The following is a 21,637-nucleotide window of genomic DNA, read 5'->3' on the forward strand; positions in this document are numbered from 1 at the left end:
TTGTGATTTATTTTGTAAATTATTACAGATGTTAGCAATTTCAGACGGTAAGCTATATCTATTACACAACTTTCCGAGCCGAAGTGCTTCATCCCACCTTATTTATGTTAGTGACAAAAAGTGTTGTAGTAATGTTTATTATTTTTATTTATTATTCTTTTTTTTTACCTCCAGGCTAAGGAAAATGTTGGACAGGGTCAAAATTTCAGCATACGTATTTTAACAAATCTTTATGTTTCAATCATGACTATCAAAGCAGAGTTGTAATATATAAGTCTGTCGACTTACAACTGTACGTAAAACCGTGGAAATAAAAAGCTGCGAATAAAATTTTTAATTTCCACTCCATTTTCATCCAGTGTTCAATATATTTAAAACTACCAACCGTACGAAAAAATCATTACCATCTTTTCTAATAAATAATGATTTTTCTAAAATTTGCGGCCGAATACGTTTACATGTTTTAACGTTCAATAGTTCCCGAGAGTTTTTCCAAAACCAACATTTTTTCTGAATAACGTCAAAGCAACATTTTTTGAATCAAAATTAGTAAAATTTGGCAAGTATCATAGAAACTACTATGATCTATGAAGATAATCATTAAAAGCTACTTAATGATGAATTTAATTAGCTTCAATATCAGTACTGATTGACATCCGTATGTCTAATAGTTTCTGCGAAGTAGTTTTTCAAAGAACAAATATTTTTGGCCAGATAAACAAAAATCAAGAATTGGTGAATTTATTTTGGGAAATATCTCGAAAATTGCTATTCTTACGTTCTTAATTATGAAGTAATTCATTATGGTACATTTAACTCCCTACAGCTTGAAACTCATCATGAACTTGTATGAAATAATTATTGTAGATGTTGAAATATGTCCACATACATTCTCAAATTTTGGAGTTTTATTTTTGGAAAACAAAAGTTGTAAATTCCTTTTACATATCTAGTATACTCGTAGTAAGAAGTATTGCGATAGTGAAAAATTCCAAATCCGATTTTTCTGCGGAAATACACTTATTAAGGTGCTTTAAGTTCACATGACCAATTTCACAAATCTGATCGGAAGAGCAACTGCATCTTAATGATTTTACATTTTTACAATTTTCTCCAAAATGGATCCAACAATGGAACTTATTAATCAATTTAAATCAGAGTCTGTAAAATAAGCTAGATATTTTGAACTTCTAAATTCGGTCATAGTATTTTTTTTTATTCATAATTAGTTGGAAATTTCATACCCATTCATTAATGTCTTATGAGTTGTTTAGACAATGAGATTGGAAACCGTTAAAGTTAGAGATGTTCTCACCCGCGATCTAGGCACTATTTTGTAAGAGGCTTGCATTTCTCATAAACAACATTGCGTAACCAATGTGAAAATACCACCAGGGGTGTGAAATTATCTGAAAAAGAATTCGCAACTTGTATCTGCGTAGTTAGAAAAAATTATTTACCTAATCGTAAGGCGGGAAATAAATGAAATCCTATATTTGTTTTTAGGATAAACTGTGTAAACAATCAGCAATGACATCCACAATCTGATGAGCATTCGGAATGAAAATCAAAATGTCAATTTGAATGAACCTATGGTCTGCTGTAATCTGATAGATTATATCGTAATCTCTCTCCCATCGGTGAGGCTGTTTGTAAATTAGCGAATGATGTATGAAGTTAGAAATCAGTAATATTTGATAGATTCATCAATGCAGATGAGATCATTATAACTTGTATCTATATTCTAAGTTTCATTTTAATGCATTTACAACTATAAAAAATATATATTTGAAATATAATCTTATTTCGGTTTTTTGTTTGTTTTTTTGGAAACGTGAAAAGTAAAGTATTTTTCATATTTAAGCGCAAAGATTTTTCGTGTCATCTTATCAAGTTCCAAATCTGCTGCCTAAGATTACATCATTTTTTATTATTTTTCCTGTCAAACATCAATAAAAAAATTTATTTAAAGGGAATAAATACAGAGATTAATCTAAAAAAAATACCGCTTAGTTCGAAATGATTTCATTCATGTACTAGGAAAATTATAAATACAATATATAAATTATAGTTTTTAGTTAGTACTGTTATTTTTTTATATTAACCATAATCATGCTCAATCAATTTAATGAAAATTCAAATCCACATTCTTGGGGGTCGGACAGTCTACTCGTACTATAGAGGGCCAATCTACGATAATGTGTTTCGATTGGTTTAAGACAACAACCAATCTTAAAAAACACCAAATTATGTCCAAGCATAATTTAATGACTCCAGAGTTGTAAATAAAAAATTTCTAAACTAGAGAAACTTGAACTGTGATTCATTTTCTACAAAAATAAAAATATTTGAATGACTATAAAAATATATCTTCTACTTCCACGATTATCTATGCTTATTTTTCCTTGATTTTAGAAGTGTAAGGACGTTTTTTAATTAATAATAAACTACTATGCAAAGGAAGCTAACTAGTAAACAACGCTTAATAACTTGTACAATATTATTTTGCATGTTGATAAATTGACAATAACACAAAGTATAATTAAGATCTAATTAATCTAGATTTTTAAATATATGATGTAAGTCGAGAAATCATTGTTCAAAAATTTAAAGTACTGTTGGTATCTTTCATAAAAATTCGTCGTAAGTAGTTGATAGTACTACAAACTGTCAAGCAAATCGTGATAGTATGACAATTGTTAGTTTACAAGATACAGAGCAGATAATGCCTATTACTATATCCTTAGTGTTTTAATCCAGTACCTTCCTGCCCACCTTCCTTTATGAACTATAGAGCCTCTGATTAATTTTTAATAATTTCATTTTATTAGGGAAGTATACTCAACGCTACTTAAATTTGTACACATAGTGAATTTTTTTTTAACTATAAATGAATAATTATAAGTTATTATCGCTGTTGAAAATAACGTTAATGCTTGAAAACTACATCATGTTAAATCTGAAGTAATGATAACATGACTTTTTTTTTCTAATTTTATTTTAATAACCATTCGGTGCATTACTAAATTACACTTTAATTTTATACTAGAAAATATAAACGATAATCAGCGATATAGACTAGGGGTATTCATGATGTTAAATGTAAAATGTTTTACCATATTAAATGTTATAACTATAGGATTGTGAGCAGCCCTATTTGAAGTCATGTTAAACGTTAAATGCATAAGAGCCCCTAGCGGATTTTCTCAGCAACATGTTTTATAAGCCTTTATGTTTATAAATCCAGACCCTCATGTTAATGTTTACTTCAGTTTTGATTTAAGTAATTCATTACAACATGCCTAGAGTGAGTGAAAAGTGGAATTTGTGTGAAAGTTTAGCTTTTGAGTGTCTTATTGATCTTCAAACTTGTGAGGAAGAGAATGAAGATGAGATAATTAACAACTGTATTGAAAGTATTCTCCATCTTCTATCATTCAGATATGCAGTTCCATTAAAATTATCCATTCTGGTTTAATAACAGGGATATGAATACCACAAACACACGAAAGAACTGAGCTGTCACAACAAAAATGGCGGCGATCTCAACTGGTCTATTGTGTGACGTCATTCTTCATTTAACAGACCAAGTAACAGACTCTCAGCCATGTTAAATGTTATTTCGTTTTACCACGGTAAAAGAAGGCAATTTTTTTTCAATTTAACATGAGTTTTTCCATTTAACACGCTTTAACATGTTAAACCAAAGATCATGAATACCCCTACTGTTTACTCACAATGAGGCCCATGTCACTGAGGTATGTCTTGTAAAATCATGAAATATATTTAGTCATGCATTGCCACATGCAGTATACATGAATACATGGCTCCACAAATGCATTAGAAAGAAACATGAAAGTAACACGGAAGAGAAGCAATCACTCGCTATTTAGTAAAGAGGAGATTAGAAACTTAGTCCCAAGATCATTAGTTATTGCAACCAATAACATGGAAGGAATAGGGGCTCATTGTGAACAGAAAACTAATCTGCTTACGGAGACTGATTCATTTTCATCAGGAACTTTTCGAAAACCGTTAGCTAGAACAAGCTGTAACCTTCAGCCCATGTTTAAAACAATTCGTTAGAAAATGTGCCACTTTCATCGTAGGTCAGGGGTCACCTCTTCTCTCCTTCGCTGGAGCATGAATAGATATTGGAAGGAAGCCTTGGCATCAAATGCACTCCTGCCATCTTTTTTTATCAAAACTATTATTTAGTGCCATATAATACGCATTTTATAGAGTGTTAACGTTTAACACTTCCATAGGTAATAAAAAATGTATTCACTTATTGTTTGTTCTAACGTTCTTTTTCAGATAAGAGAAAGTGAAATATTTCCTTAATACAGAAGCATCAAAATATTAAATCGGGTTGTTACAAAGGCACATACTGTATGCATTAGTCTATCTCCTTTAGTAGGTTGATTACCTACCATTTTATAAGAAATTTATCGAACAATATTTCAAAGTTCTAAATCATATAAAAAATCGTTTGTGATCATTTTTGGATACATTATATACATATGAAGACTGTTTTTTCAGTTAAAAATATAACTTCTAGTCGATATAACCTTTTTTCTTTTTTTTTACACACTTTCTATCAACGGATCAAATCTTTTTATAATCTGTTATCTAATTTTTTTGGATAGTATCCATAATTTATAAATATAATGTATAGCATCATATTGGATTGTACATCCTCTTCATTAATTAATTTGTTTGATCTTGTTTAACGGCGTTAAACATTTTGGTCATCAACACCTATGGATTGCTACAATCATAAAGCTACACGCACGCTTAAAAAAAATAATAATCATAAGACAATAATAACAAAATTGAAATTCAAACCAAAGAAATGCTATAATTTGGAAAGTAGGCAATGCACTTTTAAAAATTTAAACACTAATGTGATTTCAGGTTAGTCATCTGTGAGAGCTTCAGATAAATTTGGGGTCAGTACTATTCCGCTTATTGTTGGTAATTAATCAATTTGTTACGCATAAACGTTTATGAATTTTTGCCCATATTTTAAGCTTTCTTACCAATGTTTCATCTTTTTTAGCAAAATAATTTATTTTTATAAAATACAAAACTACCATTAAAACTTTAATTGAAAGAGTTTATATAGGTATTGCATCATAAATATAATTGACGATAATGGTTATTATAACCAACGATGTAGGCAGTCCCATCTTTTTAATAACAAGAAAATTAATGATTAGAGCTTCAAATTGCTCGTAAAAATTGAATGTGAAGAGAAACTCGATAAAATTGCGAAATTCTGCTCATCTATGTCGACTTACTAATTTAAACAACATACTGATCAGAGAAATAGATATATATATATTTATTTATTTATTCTTCTGCCAACAATCCGTACTTGTGAGTACAAACTCTATTAGGATGAAGCTATCCTCTTTGAGCTACAAATACTTCAATTGTTTGTAAAATATAATAACATATGATATGCTTATAAATCTATAAATGACGTTTAGCGGAATCTTCGTCGAGTCCCTGACGAAGGCCTGAAATTCAGGTCGAAACGTCGGCAAAAATAATTAATTTTTGTTTATCTGTGTATTTTTCCTGACCCACAGTAAAATGTAAAAAATAATTTATGAAACCCTCAAATATCATTACTTGCTAATATAAATCACCTAATAAATGGTTTTATATTTTTTCATTAATCCTCTTCTTTTTGTCTCTATTGCATGCAGAAATGTTTTCAAGACGTGACATTAATATAGTGCAGCATTGAGCAAGCATTAATTGCAATTACATTTTATGGTAATTAGCAATTGGAATAGCCTTGGCTCGAATAGTAATTGCAATTGCGGGTCACAATTACAATTACAGACACTCGTTCATTCTAGGAGTTCAAATTATCAATTAGAATTAATTATAATACTGATTTCACTTCTGTAATTACAAATAAGAGTAATGGGTAAGTAATTTACACGTAGTTAAAACTGATATTTACCACTACTCATTATATCGAGTGGATGTAAACGCAAAAGTTACACATTTGTATAATTGTTTTAAAAAAACGATACTCCACGGTTATTAAAAAAAAAAAAACGTGAAAATTTTCATATGTTCTATTTGTAATGAAAAATAAAATAAATAATCCGAAAGACTGATAGAAGCCTATGTTCCTCGAAACATGACTTATTTTTTTTTTTGGGGGGGGGGAATAAGCTCTCTCTCTTAATAAACTTTTCAATTACAAATGAAATAATGCTAAATTTAAGATTAAATTCAAGAACATGCGAACTTAAGGAATCACAATAAAGTTAATAAAGCGATTTAACAACACAATAAACGCAAAGAAATAAAAAACAACTTAAGATGGTCGATAATTCTGAGGCAAGACATTCAGGAAATAATAACAGTTCTACTACTCGCAATCAATGCTGCATCCTCATAAAATATTCATAACCCCTTCATATTCCACAGCTATTAAACTTGTGAACGTTTTAGTTTGGCCTTCAACTTCCTCTTCCGATTCCAAGTATGAATGAGTAAATATCCTAATCGTAATGTCATAATCACTTTTTTAAATTGCTTTATCACAACTTATGACATTTTTCAAATTATTATTTTTAATTTCTATGGGTAAATGGTAAAGGATCAGACTTGTCTCCTTTTGAAAAAAATAAATACTGTAACTGTGTTAAATATTCTGATATGATCGAGTCGTCTTTATTTAAGTTGATAAAGATACTGGGACTTAGTGATATTTTGTGCTAACACTAAACTTTAACTAACTTAGAACTGAATTATTTTAATACTTATGTATTTTAAAACACTGCTCATTCTTCTGGTTTCTAAAAATACACAGGAAATTGACCAGGAATGAATGTGAGGGACAAGAAGTCTGCAATTGAATCCTGAATTGATACATTCCGGGGGGACTGTTGGGATCTAGAGGAGGACGTGGGGTGATGATGGGGTCTCCTTCGGAGACATTAACCGGACAATCTTTCGTAGCATATTATTTTGGAATCTTTGTATATGACGTTGCGTGGCTTGGAAAAGGTGCGTGAATAACTAAGCACCGTATGATCCATTTATATATTTTAATTTTCAAACTAGGAGATATAGCCGGCAAAATAGGAATGTTGACAATAGGACGTTCTCCAAACCGTCCGAATTTTCTGGTTGTAAAACGACTGTATACCAAGAAGTTTCTATGGATGGGAGTGATTAAGTTAGCACTCTTGTCCTGTTGGTACGCGAACACTGCGCGGTCAGTTTTCCCCAGATTGATTGATTGAAGAACAATCTCGTGGGACGTTTTGCAGCGACAAGTCGGGTTGAGACTGCTGTTTTTTATAAATATATCTTGAAGCTATGCTGGGAAATATATACCAGTAATTATTAAAAAGAAACACATATTGACACAGATGAACCGTGCTCTTGTTAAAAAAGTTCACTGAATCCCAAAATAAAAAAAAAAAAAATTGTGAGTTTCGCATACATTATAAAAGGATGGGGAAGATCTGATCTAAAGCTGATAATATTGATATATAGAACGGAGTTAATATCAACCTTAAAACATATCAGCGGTTTGGAGAAAGAGCGACCATTGCCTAACCTCAAACACGATGAGTAATGATACAAAAATCGATTGAAACAAGTTGAACGTGAATAATAAGGTTGGATTCGTAGAGGTTAATGTCATTGGACTTCATTGCAAACCTTGGCATCCCTTAGATGAAAATAAAAAAATATACCCAATTATTTCGTACCCTTATTTTCATCAAAATTTGATATTGTTTGCTCTTAAATTAAACCACTGCTTCTTATATATCCATAACAATTGATAATATTGAACCTTAACATAATTTTCCCCACAGGCGTGGAACAATGTCTCGAAATGCCTGATTGTCTCAAGCTGATAGCTAATACTGATAAAGTACACTCTATCTTTCCAAAAGATAAAAGCGATAAGGAAGGTTGATGAAGGTAGCAATAACAAGAGAGATAACATACACACAGTGGGAACTATGTCGGGGCCAAAGTTGAGAACTAACAGTAGTTTTAGTACCTTGTAATGTAACATACTTATCAATGGATTTTGAAAATCTCAACTATTTCGGAAATATTTTTTTAAGTAAATTTGAACACATTTAGAAGGTTTCCTTTATTACTTCATACATTAAGGAAAGGATACGTTACGTTTTGTTCATTTTTTATATTTTTTTGTTTTCGAGAAAAGTTTTAACTCAATTCTTATATGCACTAGTTTTATATGAGTATATCTTATGCTTGTATAAATTTAGATTTTAGCTCCAAGTTTCATTTCTATAAATTTCGTATTTTAATTTTATTGTTATATTAATTTAATTTTTGATTATAAAGTGTTAAAGTTTTTTTTTTCATAGTTTAAAGTTTTATTTAATTTTTTATGTGATGTTTTGACGATTTCTTTTTTTTTTTTTTTTGGTTTGTAAAAATTTAGATTTTCATTTAATTTATGTAATTTGTATACACCTAATATTAAAAGCTGGCAACTATATTTCATTTAAAGTTTCTCGTACTATTGTTATTTGATTATATATTTATGGAATGTTCAACAATAAGTCAATGCTAAGCCAGACTTACAGGATTACAGATATATTTTGAAAACCAAACGATCAGATGGAAGATCCATTGAGATTTCAAGCACTATTTTGGTCATTCTCAAACTTACATTAAATTTGCCACCCCCCATAAATTTAGAAATAAATAAAACACTTTAATCGGATATTATTTTCTATCTACCTAGCACTGTAAATAATCACCGAAGCTTCTGGATGTAAACTATTTCTAATGCAATTAGTGCCCGCCCAGCTACTATCTAGTCCGTACATTCCTAGACCCGGCTCACCTATATAGATAATAGAGAACCGTTATGTTGTCTAAAATCTATCGTATCTAGTTCCAAAGAGGTTTAAAAAACAGATTTGAAGAATACTATGTAGGAATTGACTATTTACCAGGCATTTTAAACGCGTAATTCATTAGTTATTATATTAATATGAAAACGTTCGTCCCCTTAATAAAATGTTTAAGAAATTAATAAAATTTAAATTTTTTGTTTAACTGGTGATTTCAGTTTGGTAAATGAAATGTAAATACAGTTCCATCAATAAGTAATGTCATTCTCTGAAAAGAGGTATTTTTCTCCCAATTTATTTTTTGTTTAATATTGTTAACAGTTTCTTACAAATTCTTTTAACTAAATCATCAGTTTATTGGACTAAAAGCAAAATAATGTAAGTAACAAAGTAAATCTGACTAACGTCAGATTTTTCAAAGTGAATTTATGAAATTTGAATGCGGAAAAAGAATGACAACGCGTCTAGATTAATGATATTTCCTTGAAATTTTCCTCAAATGTTAATGTTAAAGGCAGACTAGGTTCATAGGAATATTTTGAAAAGATAGAATGTTAAAGAATCACAACATGAACAAACGTAATTCAGGAACAATAATTTAATTTAGGAACAATGATTGTATTTAAATAAATATTTCCAAATGAACATAGTTCTTAAAAATAAAAGAGAAAAAATGTACTTACGACATTAAAAAGAATGGGAAGCTAAAGTAATGAGGAGCGGATAAACAAGAAATCTGAATAAATGAATTTCCTAATATGTCCTAAATGCTTTACTAAAGTGGATTAAGATTTTTTTGGGCTTTTTACTTCTCAAATTTGGTAAAAATGGAAAAAATAGTTATCCCTGTTGAATTTGGCAGAGTCAAATAATAAATGAGAAAGAATTCACGGATACGTTTTTATCTTTATGTAAATGCAAATATTGTCAGTCCATTCTTACAATTAGACATATTTTTGAAGAATGCACTCACTATTTGCCAACAATAAACAGGATAGGACTGACCCCAAATTTATCAGAAGCTCTCACAGATGAAGAAGCTAAAATTACATTAGTGTCCTCTTCAATTTTTATTTTTTTATTTTTTAATCATTTTTTTTTTACTTTTATCATGCCATAGGCGTTGATGGCCAGAGGATTTTACTCCTTTAAGCAACAATCGACAACAACAACGTTTTTATCACTTCACACTACATCGACGCCAATGCCGAAAGAAATCGCATTACAAAATTTGTTAAGTTGAAAAGAGAGGTAACCAGCTAACAATTATAAAATTTTCCTCCCGATGTTTTTCTTCCATTCGCATACAGAATGTAAACAGACAATGCCAGATTTATGAGACCAACCCTTGGAGGGCACGCCTACGTATTTTCACTCTTCCCGCACTGCACTGCTGTTTTAGTTAGTTAGTCACTAATATTTGTTCCAAAAGAAATTTACGAACTATGAGCCATCAATTGATACGTTAAATTTTGGTTTTTATTCATAGAAAAATAATCCCTGACTAAGTAGTCTTTGAGACATTATATTGTGTGTGTAAGCTGAAGGTCTTTGTGTAACAAAAAGGTCTACTTACTTCTTGTCGCAATGATTTTTTTTAGTGGCAAGTATTGCGCTAGTTTTTACAAGCGGGGACGTATATTACCTCCTATGGCTGTGTTCCTCGTTTAAATTTCATATGTGCCCTCGTTACTCAATAGGAAAAATGTCAGTCAAATTGGGTCAAGATGACGAGCGGAACAAACGATTTCGTACCTGTTTGAAATGTTAACCGTAGAGCTCCTTATTGAAAAACTTTTGTCTTGAAGGTTGGAGAAGTTTCTATTTACCGTAATTTATTCTTTACATTAATAACCTTGTGGCATTCAACAGCATATTCATGTTGTACATCGCTATCTTTAAAAAAAAAAAAGTATAAAAATGCAAGTAATGACTGTTGGAACGATGCTAAGTAATGGCATAAGGTAATTAATGGCATTGTGAAAAGCTCTAAGTAAATGATGGCGATAAATGACTTTCGCTTTCTATGATTTCTTGTAGTGCCGTTTAGAAATAAATTACTCGGAGAAAATTCATCTTTATGTTTCCACGGGTCGCTTAACGAATATTGGAAACAGAGATGTTTCAATACGTTTCAAATGCTAGTCAAAAATAATTTCTTAAGTACTATTACCGTGTTTACAATAAGATGAAAAAAAAAGATAATAATTATTACAACTGAATATGAATGAGGTAAATAATAAATTCCATCTTTGACTCCGTCCTGAGCTGGTTCAAATCAACATTGAAGAATAATATGAATGAATATTTCATAGAAGAGCTATTTAATTAGACATCGAATTTATTCCATACACATCTCATCCTTATAAACTAAAATCGATTATATTAAAAATGTAATTATCCATAAAATACTATATTATGGGTGCTCACTGCGTAAGCCCTTTCCCAGCAAACCCACTGGTTTCTAACATTCCTTCTTATTCCATTCTTGGTGCGTTTGCAAAAAATATAAATAATCTCAGGACATGCCAACATCATTGGAATGAAACTAATTTTTGTTTCTTTTTACGCTATATCTATATTTGATTATTTATATAGCACATTTACTGATTATATTTCTGTTTGCAATACAATAATTAATTTTTTTTTAATCTGGTGTTGGGCGCAAATTTAAATTTTGCTAGCGCCAAAATAAGGAATTTCACATTTGCCAAGAATACAGAAATTAAACATGAGATAGGAAAACTGTTTACGTACGCTTGTGATCGAGAGAGATCGGGCTGATTCCAACTCCTGTCTCCATTTTTCCTTTTTTTCTCCTTTAGTTATTTATCAAATTCTTTAATATTGGATATTTATCCATTTTTATTTTTTATAATGGGAATTTTACAATGAGAACTGATCATTTATTTCGAATAATAAAAATAGTGATAATTAGGTACATTAGTGGAAGATTTCCTCATTGAAGCCTTGTTAGACTATTTCAATGGCGATAAGGTCTAACTGATATTAAATACCACTTGATTATACATTTATTTACTGAATTTAAGAAAATCTTTCAAGTTGTGTTTGAGAAAATCCTAAACAAATATTTAATCGATTTTCTAAAGCACTTCAGATTGGTCGAACTTCGAATTCATCTCAGACTTACACATGACCTAAATATGAAAACTCAAACACGATATTTTACACTATCACAATACTTTCTCTTAATATATATTCCATATACCATATAACTGAAAGTGATAATTATTGGTCCATTCAAAAGCAAACGGTACATAATAAATTTTCCTTACGCTTCTTCGTTGTCAATTCTGTCACCACCACAATGTGTAAACGTCCACCTGATTCTAAAAATTCTAAAATATTCATCAATCTCTGAATGTATGAGCTATGCTTAGTAAAGTTCTCCGAGTCTTCCTAATGGAGATACGATTGTTTTCACAATAGATACTTAAAATGTACGACGATAAAGATAAATAGACATAAAACATCGTTTAGAATTGAAGATGCATGTGAACTCTCTCCGAAGCAGTGCTTTGTTTTCTTAAATAGGTTGGAGTTAAGTTGCATGATGGAAGGTGCATTATGTAAGCTGGCACTGGGGCCCACGTTTCCAGTCAGCTCTGTTTGTTCTTCCCTTACACTCAGACCCTCGTAATGTCTAAATATAACATGTCCAAGTGAATGTTTGTTAAAGATATTCTTACATATCATGAACGTAATCGTTTTTTAAAATATTACAGTTGTATAAACAAGATTATTAATTCTAATATCTCGATATTCCCCGTACTTACATTTATTTGGTTATCAGTATAGCCCGGATTTTCGTAGAGAAAAAACAAACCAAAAAGTAAACTTATATATAATACATCCAAATCCTGCAAAATTGACTCAATTGCTTAAATAATAATGCTAATACATAGAAAGCATATCTAGCCTTCTTTGAAACAAAGTAAACTCGCTAAAACTCACCATTAAAAAGTCAGAATGAACATAAATTTGCCAATAGTTCTCAAGATATAGCTTTTTAAAAAGCAACATTTCATAAATATGTTGTATGGGACGTACTGAAAGGTCAGTAGTTAGTGAATTTATTTTGAAAGATCTATGTCTCAAAAACCATTTGATATACAGATGTCTATTAGCACTCAAATTAAAGCTAGTTTAATGGACTATAAAGGAGTTTATGACCTTTACTTTCGTAGGAATTATAGTTTTCATGATATTTGCTGAAATAAATTGATTTATAGTTGTTCCGGCAATAAGTTTGATTTATGAAAAACTTCATTTTAGAAACCATTGGAAGTACAGATGTCTGCCAGCACTCAAATTAAAGCTAGTTAAATTTACTACAAAATAGTAAATTATGTTTATCTTTGAAGGAGTAGTAGTTTTTATGATATTTGACAAAATAAACTCACAAAATGTTAATTTCTAATTGTTCGTATAAAATGTTGGATTTTTGAAAAAATATATCTCTAGATCCATCTTAAGTGAAGGATCAAAGGCAACGCGAAATGTCGGACTGCACAAAATGTCGCTTTAAAAGTTTTTCTCGATAAGAGTTAATAAAGCTGAAACCACCAACTTCAAAAAAATATATATCTAATAATTCCATTATCTTAGAAATTTAATACCAGTTTGACCCTTTAGGTGTGTGTCGGTTTTTTATAGAATTCATTGTTATTCTATAAAAAACCGACAGTGGATTGAAAAGATTCCTCTAAAAAACAGCAAACTGCTATCAAAAGTTACGGTGACAATGACTTTGATAGACCATGATTATCGAATCTGATAATCTAGCTAGTTCATGGCGATCGCAACCAAAAGGCGATGGCGGAAATAGCCAAATGGAGGAATGGAGAAAAATGCTAAGGTAAATAAAATTCGATAAATTCTATAAAGTTTATTTTCCCTTAATGATTTTATTTTGTCTTGAACATTTTCCCTTTTATTTTTTCTGATAAGTGAAGTGTGCGTAGAGGGTGTGGCCTAGATCTACTATAATGGATGAACAACTTAAAAAGAAAAAGAAATACTGCCAAAGAACCAGGAAGCGCATCTAAGTGATAAGCTCCACTTTAGAAAAAAGTAAAAAGAAGAAAGATAAGTGAGTAGTGAAGAAACCACTCTAAAGCGTAGCCCTCAGATAACAGATAACAGTAAGCTGGAAGTTGTCTCTTTTCTAGAAACTCCTTGATTATAGAGGGCATTGAATTATGACTACACTATTCTTGCCTATTTCACAAAAGTTTCTGAGCTTACTTAATTAATATGAAATAATATGTGCAAGCATATAAAACAAAATCATAACTTGCAAGTCAATATGAATGGTGTTAGATGAAGTCTTCGATTACTCAACCAATCAGAGGTGGGTTCCAAACGAGAGTGGTTTACGAACGATTTAACGAAAGTCTCCAACTACAGAATTGAATGCTTCCTATAGTTGGGAATAATACCATTTTGTACCATCAAAGCCAGGAGGGTTGATTTGGGATGGAACGGGAGATATCTGAGCTTGGTATGTACACCCAGTAGAACTAGCCGAACACAATATGGCACAATGGTAAAATTCTTTGTAAAAACAAATATTACCCAGCATCATGTAAATTAGTAAAAACGACGACAATCAGTACAGTTAATTATACTTGTCGCATTAAAAGGAAATCTGCGTACTTTGCACTCTTGTGCGATTACTTTAGACATTATCTATGTGATAAAAAATCACCATAGTAAATGCAATAATACATTTCGGTATTCATAGTTCTTATGTTTTATCTCATAAGAGAATGGGAAAATAACACGATTACGTATAATTAAACATATATTAGCCGCATAATAAACTCTAATTACATTTAAGTGCTGGAAAAGGTTCCCAGCTGAACGATGTGAACCGTTATTAAAACATAATACACGTTGAGGTCGCGTTTGGAAATCATCCCCACAATAATGCGCTTCAAATGGCATCATATTTTATCACATCAACTGTAATGCTTTCATTATGAATTACATACACCAATGGAACATTTCATCACTGCGCGTTCTCGTCGCTATTTGTAGTTATAAATTACAGATTTAATGGAGACAACCACAGTACCACAGTACGTTCTAAGAAACTTGAAATTTATGCATCGCAGTAAACATCAACATCGCTTAGATCCTTTTACTCAAGTTTTTTTTTAACTATACTACACTAACTATATATACTTTTTTTTTTTTTTTTTTTCATTGGCGCGACAGACCGTAGAGGTCCAAGGCCTCGCGCGATGTACTTAAGAAATACATATAGCAATGTACATCACGAAATTAATACTTATAGATTTCTTTAATATTCAGAACAGCTACCCTTACTATATATTTCACATATTGATAAGTGAAGGTTAAATTTGATTATTGTCATAAAAACTATGGAGAAATAATAATTATCAATTTTATATTTTACATCTATCCATTGTTTATTAATAATAACAAATTTACAACACAATTAGAGGTACATAATTTTTTTTATTTTTCCGTTGATATATAAATTCGTCTTTAACGATATCTTTAGGTATAAAAACTATATAAACTTTGTTTCTATCTAGAATAAAAGTGGTTTTACTGAGTAAAACATATATTAGTTTTCCTTTATTTAATTAAACGTTAAACTCACATTTATCAATTTTTTTTTATTTCTACGAGCAATAAGAGATAATGAATTATTTAAAATAATCAGGATTAAAGGTAATTTAGAGGAAGATATTTTGAAAATTTGGTACTTAAAATATTTAAGTTACGATAGGTCGATTTTAAAGACCACTTGATTGTGCATCAATTCACGGAGTATAATAAATAGTTGGAGAACCAAATTTCATAAACTTGGGACTGTTTTTTTTTTTTTTGTTAAATAATATAAATAGGTACAAAAGATGTCAGTTGAACTGTGCTGCCTTCTTCTATCCATGGGTATTTTAAGGGCTGTGTCGAGTGTACACAGTGTGTGTGCAGAGTCGATGGCGCCGTGTACGCATTAAAACTATGTATTTAGCAAAATATTACTTAAAAATGAAAAAGATAACTTCATTTACGAGTATAGATATCTATATTATAGGATAGAATTAAAGTTTATAATATTTTTTAATAATTTCTCTTGGAAAAAATATTGCTGTCGAATTGAGCTGAAATCAGTGGTGATTTGTATATTGTTTTAATCCAAAGTTACAAGTAATATTTTCTGAAAAAGGTTGCATCTGGCTCAACTACATACGACTCAAGTGGTGAAGAAAGTTATAAATGTCACATTATTGATATGTATGTTTATCTAGCTGATATGTTTATTAATATCCTTGTCAAACAAAAATATGTTTCATAACATAAAGTCACCATAAAAAATTAATGGCCCGATGTTTGGTTACTCCATCCTCTTGGTGTTTTCGGGAGAAGCCGGTGTTGCAAGTGAAAGTGACCTTGAGGGGGTGGGAATTCCTCTACCAGCATCCTACCTTCTCACCTCGGGCTTATTGTTGCTAAGTAATAATGGGAGGTATATACAATTATAAGTAACATTATTATGAATAATGTTTTATTGTATTATTATAAGTAATACAACGATAACTGATCATTAAGAGCAGAAAATTAAGAATTACTATTTATTATTAGCAATACGCATCTCTGAAATATTCCAGTTTTTATCGTTGAAGCCTAGCAAATGTATTTGTATTCAGGATCTTTCCATTCAAATTGTCTAAAATACTAATTATTTTAGATTATCCAAACTATATATAAGCAAGATGAAATGAGGACATATTTCAATAAAACTAACAGCATATCTTCTTTTTTTCACATTTTTTTTTCGTACTCCCCCGACGAAACAACTAATATAATTCATACATATAGGTAGGTATATGTGTATCTACAAACTACCAGATATACACATACCTACCTATATGTATGCATTCAATTACTTATTTCGTCAGGGGGGTACGAAAAAAAAGAAGATATGCTGGTAGTTTTATTCATATGTGTCAATTTTTAATTTTTGAGAGACGAGAAATGAAGTGTGCACCAACATTTATCGCCTTATTTAAAAATTAAAGAAGAGCACAGTTAGGCACAGAGATCCCTCAAAAATTAGCTCTCTAACAGAAGAAGAATAAGAATTCCCAATAATTAGTAATAGTTAAATGATGTTTATTAAATTGACGGGGCCCGAAGAAAAAAATAAATACAAAATAACTTCCGTGACCGGCCCCTAGTTATGAAAGAAAATAAAGTTCGGTAATTTAACTTAATTATTATCAAATATTTATTAGTTTTGTATTGAATTTTAATTTTTACCTTAATCACGAGTAAAATTATTATTGTTATTTTATTTTAATTTTTAATTATTCAGATTAACTGACCCTCCCGCCTCCATTTGCAATGAGTTGGTTCCTACTGGGACAGGTAAGTGGTGTTCTTCTGTATAATGACAGGCATCATGTATTTTTATAAGCCAAGAAGCCATTAAGGACGGATTTTAATAGTATCAGAAAAATAAAAAAATTTAAGCACCTCTAATTTTGTTTATTTGAAAAAATTCAACACCTTGCATTGTTAATAGTAAGAAACAATGCATGAATATAGAACATGAATTTGACAATTATTGTTTCTGCATGGTTTTTATGACAATAGCAAGATCTCAGTTATGCTATAATCTTCTCTCTTCTCTTTTTTAACCTGTGGGATACAGTAAAATAAGAAAGAAACGTATTAATAGTCAGGAAAAATTAAAATATATATATCTGAAAATTATAATTTAGGTAATAATAGAATTTAGGGGAACATTTTAGACACTATTCGTCCCTTCGTAATTTTAGCTTAATTATTTTTATTTATTTTGAAAGTATCGTTGATTGTAAAAAGAGGGATAGAAATGATTTAATTTTGGTAAAATTATGTAGTTTTCGAACAAAACTGTTTGTAAAATGACAATGAAAATCTTATAAAAAAAAATGTCAAATATTCCTTCACGATGAAAGAAGTTGCAGTATGATAAGATGCTGACATGAGCCGTTTACATCTCCTGGTTATGTTTCAAAACCACCCACTTAAATCCTCCCAAAGAGTGGTCAAGCGAGTAAATAGCACAAGCTTAACAGTACGCTATCTTTATCTACTCATTTGATTGATTGAGGATGGTGTAGGTTAAAGGTGAACAGAGCGACCTACAGTTGTTTCACATCTATCATTTTTATAATAGATATACATAATTACAATTATTGCATTTCATATTGGTGTAGAATGCCTGTAATTAAATAAATATAAACTAAACTATTAAATAATGTTTCACAGATCAATCTCTGTTTTTAATTTTTAAATGTTTGGTGCCAACAGCCCTTTCAAAAGTTGGCGCCAGTTGTAATTTTAACCCTCTGCTTAAAACTTAAGCCAATTTTGATTTGTTTGTTGACGCTAAACGTAATATTTAAAAACAAAGGTTAACCTGTCAATAACTGGTGCACTTACCCTAAATCTATCTCGCTTTAACCATAATTATTCGGTTTAATCCATATCACGGATTGATTAATTTGCAATAATTTGATATATTCCAAGGGTTGGGAATATTAATTATTTTAAATTTAGGCCATTCATAAAAATGTTATACCTGCCAATATTTGTCTATATTTTTAACAATCATAACTTTTGGGGTAAAAATAACTATTTTTTAAACTGCTGACTTAATGAATTCTACCTTGCACGAATTCTACACACTATATTTTCTCTATGTCGAACTAATGTGGTCGAAGATATACCATATACCTTGTGGGCATTAATTATAAAAAATCATATTATTTGATATATATCAGCCGCTGGATGAATGTAGATTTGCCCTTATAGTTGTTGGGATAGATTTATTTTATAAAGAATTTTCACCAACTGGAAAAATGTCCAGTTATAAGTAACAAACATCAATATAAAACGAAATTTTAATGATAATAATCAAAATTTATAAGATAAACAAGAAAAATAATACTAAAACAGGTCGTATCTCTAACATTATCTCTAAACATTTAACAATTATTTATGTACAAAAATAACTTACAGATTGCAATTATTGAAAATAAAGAAAATTTAAATTAAGATTTATTATTTAAATAAATTACATAAATGCTTCCATAGCTCTCATTTTAATTATATTTATGCTTCACAAGATGCCAAGATGAATTTTTTTGTTAAATATATGACTTAGTGCAATTATCAGAATGTGGACTTAAATAGTCTGTGTTAGAATGTTCAAAGTGCTGTAAACGTAATAGCTATTACCTCTGTCTACTTAAAAAGTAAGACAATCTAAACCCGATATTTCCCATTTCACGAATTTATTCAACTGCATTAGTTGTAAAATTAAATATATATCTATTCTAAAACTTTTAAAAAAATCAAATTTGTTCATTAAATGTTCATATTTAATTTTCGAATCAGGAACTTAATAAACCAAAATATTTATTTAATTGACTATAAGTGTATATAAATACACGCATACTCACACAGACATGTATATACATATGTATGGGAGTGGAATGGCTCAGTGATAAAGCACTGTTCTACTAACTCCAAGGACCCGAGTTCCAATCCGGCTGTGGCAGATAATTACCCATCCTGTTACTGTAGCCGTTAGTCAACCCTGTGGGCGCAGGAACACTCCGGTGTCCACCCATTGTTATAAAGTGGGGACCCTTAATTAGGGAAAAATCTAGAAAACATGAGGAAAAGAATCTGGAGATTGAGCGTGATCTTAAATAAATCACCTCCTTGTATAACCGTTGTTGTAAAAACAGTAATTCATTACAAAGTACTGAACCCTTCATGGCTCGTAGCAGTTCACATTATCATATTATCTTTCATTTACGGAACTAGTTATACAACTTTTCATTTATTTGTACTACCACTTGTATTTACATGTTTTCTAAAAATCTGTAAAATTTGTGATCATATGTAAAATAAAATATTACACGCTGATCACTAAAAACTTTTTATATAAAGAGAGATGAAGTTTATTATTATAGGATGTGATTACTCGTGGCATCTTTTTTTATTTGTTATTATTTCAGTTCAGCTAAATTGAGTTGTAAATTTGATTTCGACATCATCTGTAGGGTCAATAAACAATTTATTGAATACTAAAAAATTTTAACACCGAAAATTAAATATGTTCAAGTATATAAAGATTATAGAATACCCAGTTAAAAGGAATAAAATATTCATTTTTGTCAAGTGGGTAAACGTTATAATTTTTATTATTTCTCCGGTACTTTTTTTGAAAAATGTATTGTGTATAATTTTTAAACCAAAACAAAAACCATCGCTTGTTAAAATTGTTAACATTAAATTAAATTAATCGTTCAACTGATAAAATTGACTTTAAAATTTAAATTCCTTAATAAAGAAAAAAAGAACTGTTTTTAATTTTTTTTAATGTTACCATTGCGTAATTTCTTCAAAACTACCCTTTTGATTATGATTCTGCACATTTCCCTTTGTATCGTGATCTTACTGTACAATTACATAATATATATTTTTAAAAAGTTACTATCAATTTGTCTGCGATTAGGGTTAGTTTGGACCGTAAGTGACTGACTTGTTCCTGTGGTATGTTGCACCCTAACCTCAGGAGATGGGCAAGTGGTGCAAAGTTCTCAATACACTGTAAACTCAAGAACCAGGCACTCTTCCTCGTTTCGTGGCCTGTTGCAGGAGTTATTTATTGGTATTGTTTATTTTTATATTCTTCCTTGTTTCGGAACTAAATACATCCTAGAATACAATCCTAAGTGCAAGGATGTTTTTTTTTTATTTATTTGTTTAAAAAGTAGGTATGGTAGTTGTAATAAGTTTATTCTTAATACCCTTCCCAGATCATATGGATTTATTGTACTATAAAACATACCATTTTTAATCAGTAAGTTAATTAAACCTCAGTGTTTGTCATGTTTTGCCAAAATATATTATCTTGCATAGATTTTATTCAATGAAAAATGTTCAAAATTTAAAAGTTCCAACAATGTCTCTTTGAATCAACCAATTTGCCTGCTAATCTTCAAGGTATACATATAAATATATTTTTTAAAATATAAAAATGAAATTTTGGACTCTTCAGGATTATCTCAAAGTCGATATAAATTTAAAAATAGTCACAAAATGTAAGACAAGTTATTTTCTAAAATATAAATTTTTTTTTAAATTTCAATTAATGTATAGAGTAGGATATATTTCTATTTTAGAGAACTTACATGGTGGTGAGCGGTCGACGACGAACTAAGGGTGAGCCCGAGGAAGACAGGTATATATAGTGGTCCGGTGGAGGGGATCGTCCCTCTACCTCACGCCGAGCACGGTATATTCGTTCCGTCGCGGGCTTATAATCTACCAAAATAGTATTTTATACACTAAAACCTTAATTGTGTACATTGTCTAATTCTTTAATCAAATCCAAATTTATGATCCTACATATCGGTGATTTAATCTTTTTCTACGTCGAGTAGATGAATGTATATCTTTATTATGAATGAAAAGCAAATAGAAAACAAGTATGATGATGATAAAAAGTCGGAACGATGTATGAGAGCAAATAGCTTATATTCTGACTACACTCATTTTTTTAGGATTGGATTATCTTAGTTAGCACCTGCTAAACCTCGATTCTTTCCCTGAAAGATCCCAACCGCCAAGCTGCAGTTCGAATTCCAACTGGGTTCTTTGAGCAGTGGTTTTCACTCTGTATGGAAGGAAAA

The 21,637-nt window shown here is 30.3% G+C and overlaps 1 protein-coding gene across 1 annotated transcript in view; it reads right to left on the reverse strand.

The window, feature by feature from the left end:
* Positions 1–21,160, reverse strand: part of slf (C-type lectin domain-containing protein slf) — a 54,367-nt gene extending 33,207 nt beyond the window's left edge. Inside the window, exon 1 of the mRNA XM_014436136.2 lies at positions 21,137–21,160. Within this exon, the coding sequence (XP_014291622.1) occupies positions 21,137–21,138 (2 nt within the window). The 5' untranslated portion in view covers positions 21,139–21,160. The remainder of the gene's footprint in view (positions 1–21,136) is intronic.
* Between the last annotated feature and the right edge of the window lie 477 nt (positions 21,161–21,637).

This window comes from Halyomorpha halys, unplaced genomic scaffold (genome assembly GCF_000696795.3).
Source record: "Halyomorpha halys isolate HHAL.00 unplaced genomic scaffold, Hhal_1.1 Scaffold1782.1, whole genome shotgun sequence".
Lineage (NCBI taxonomy): Eukaryota > Metazoa > Arthropoda > Insecta > Hemiptera > Pentatomidae > Halyomorpha > Halyomorpha halys.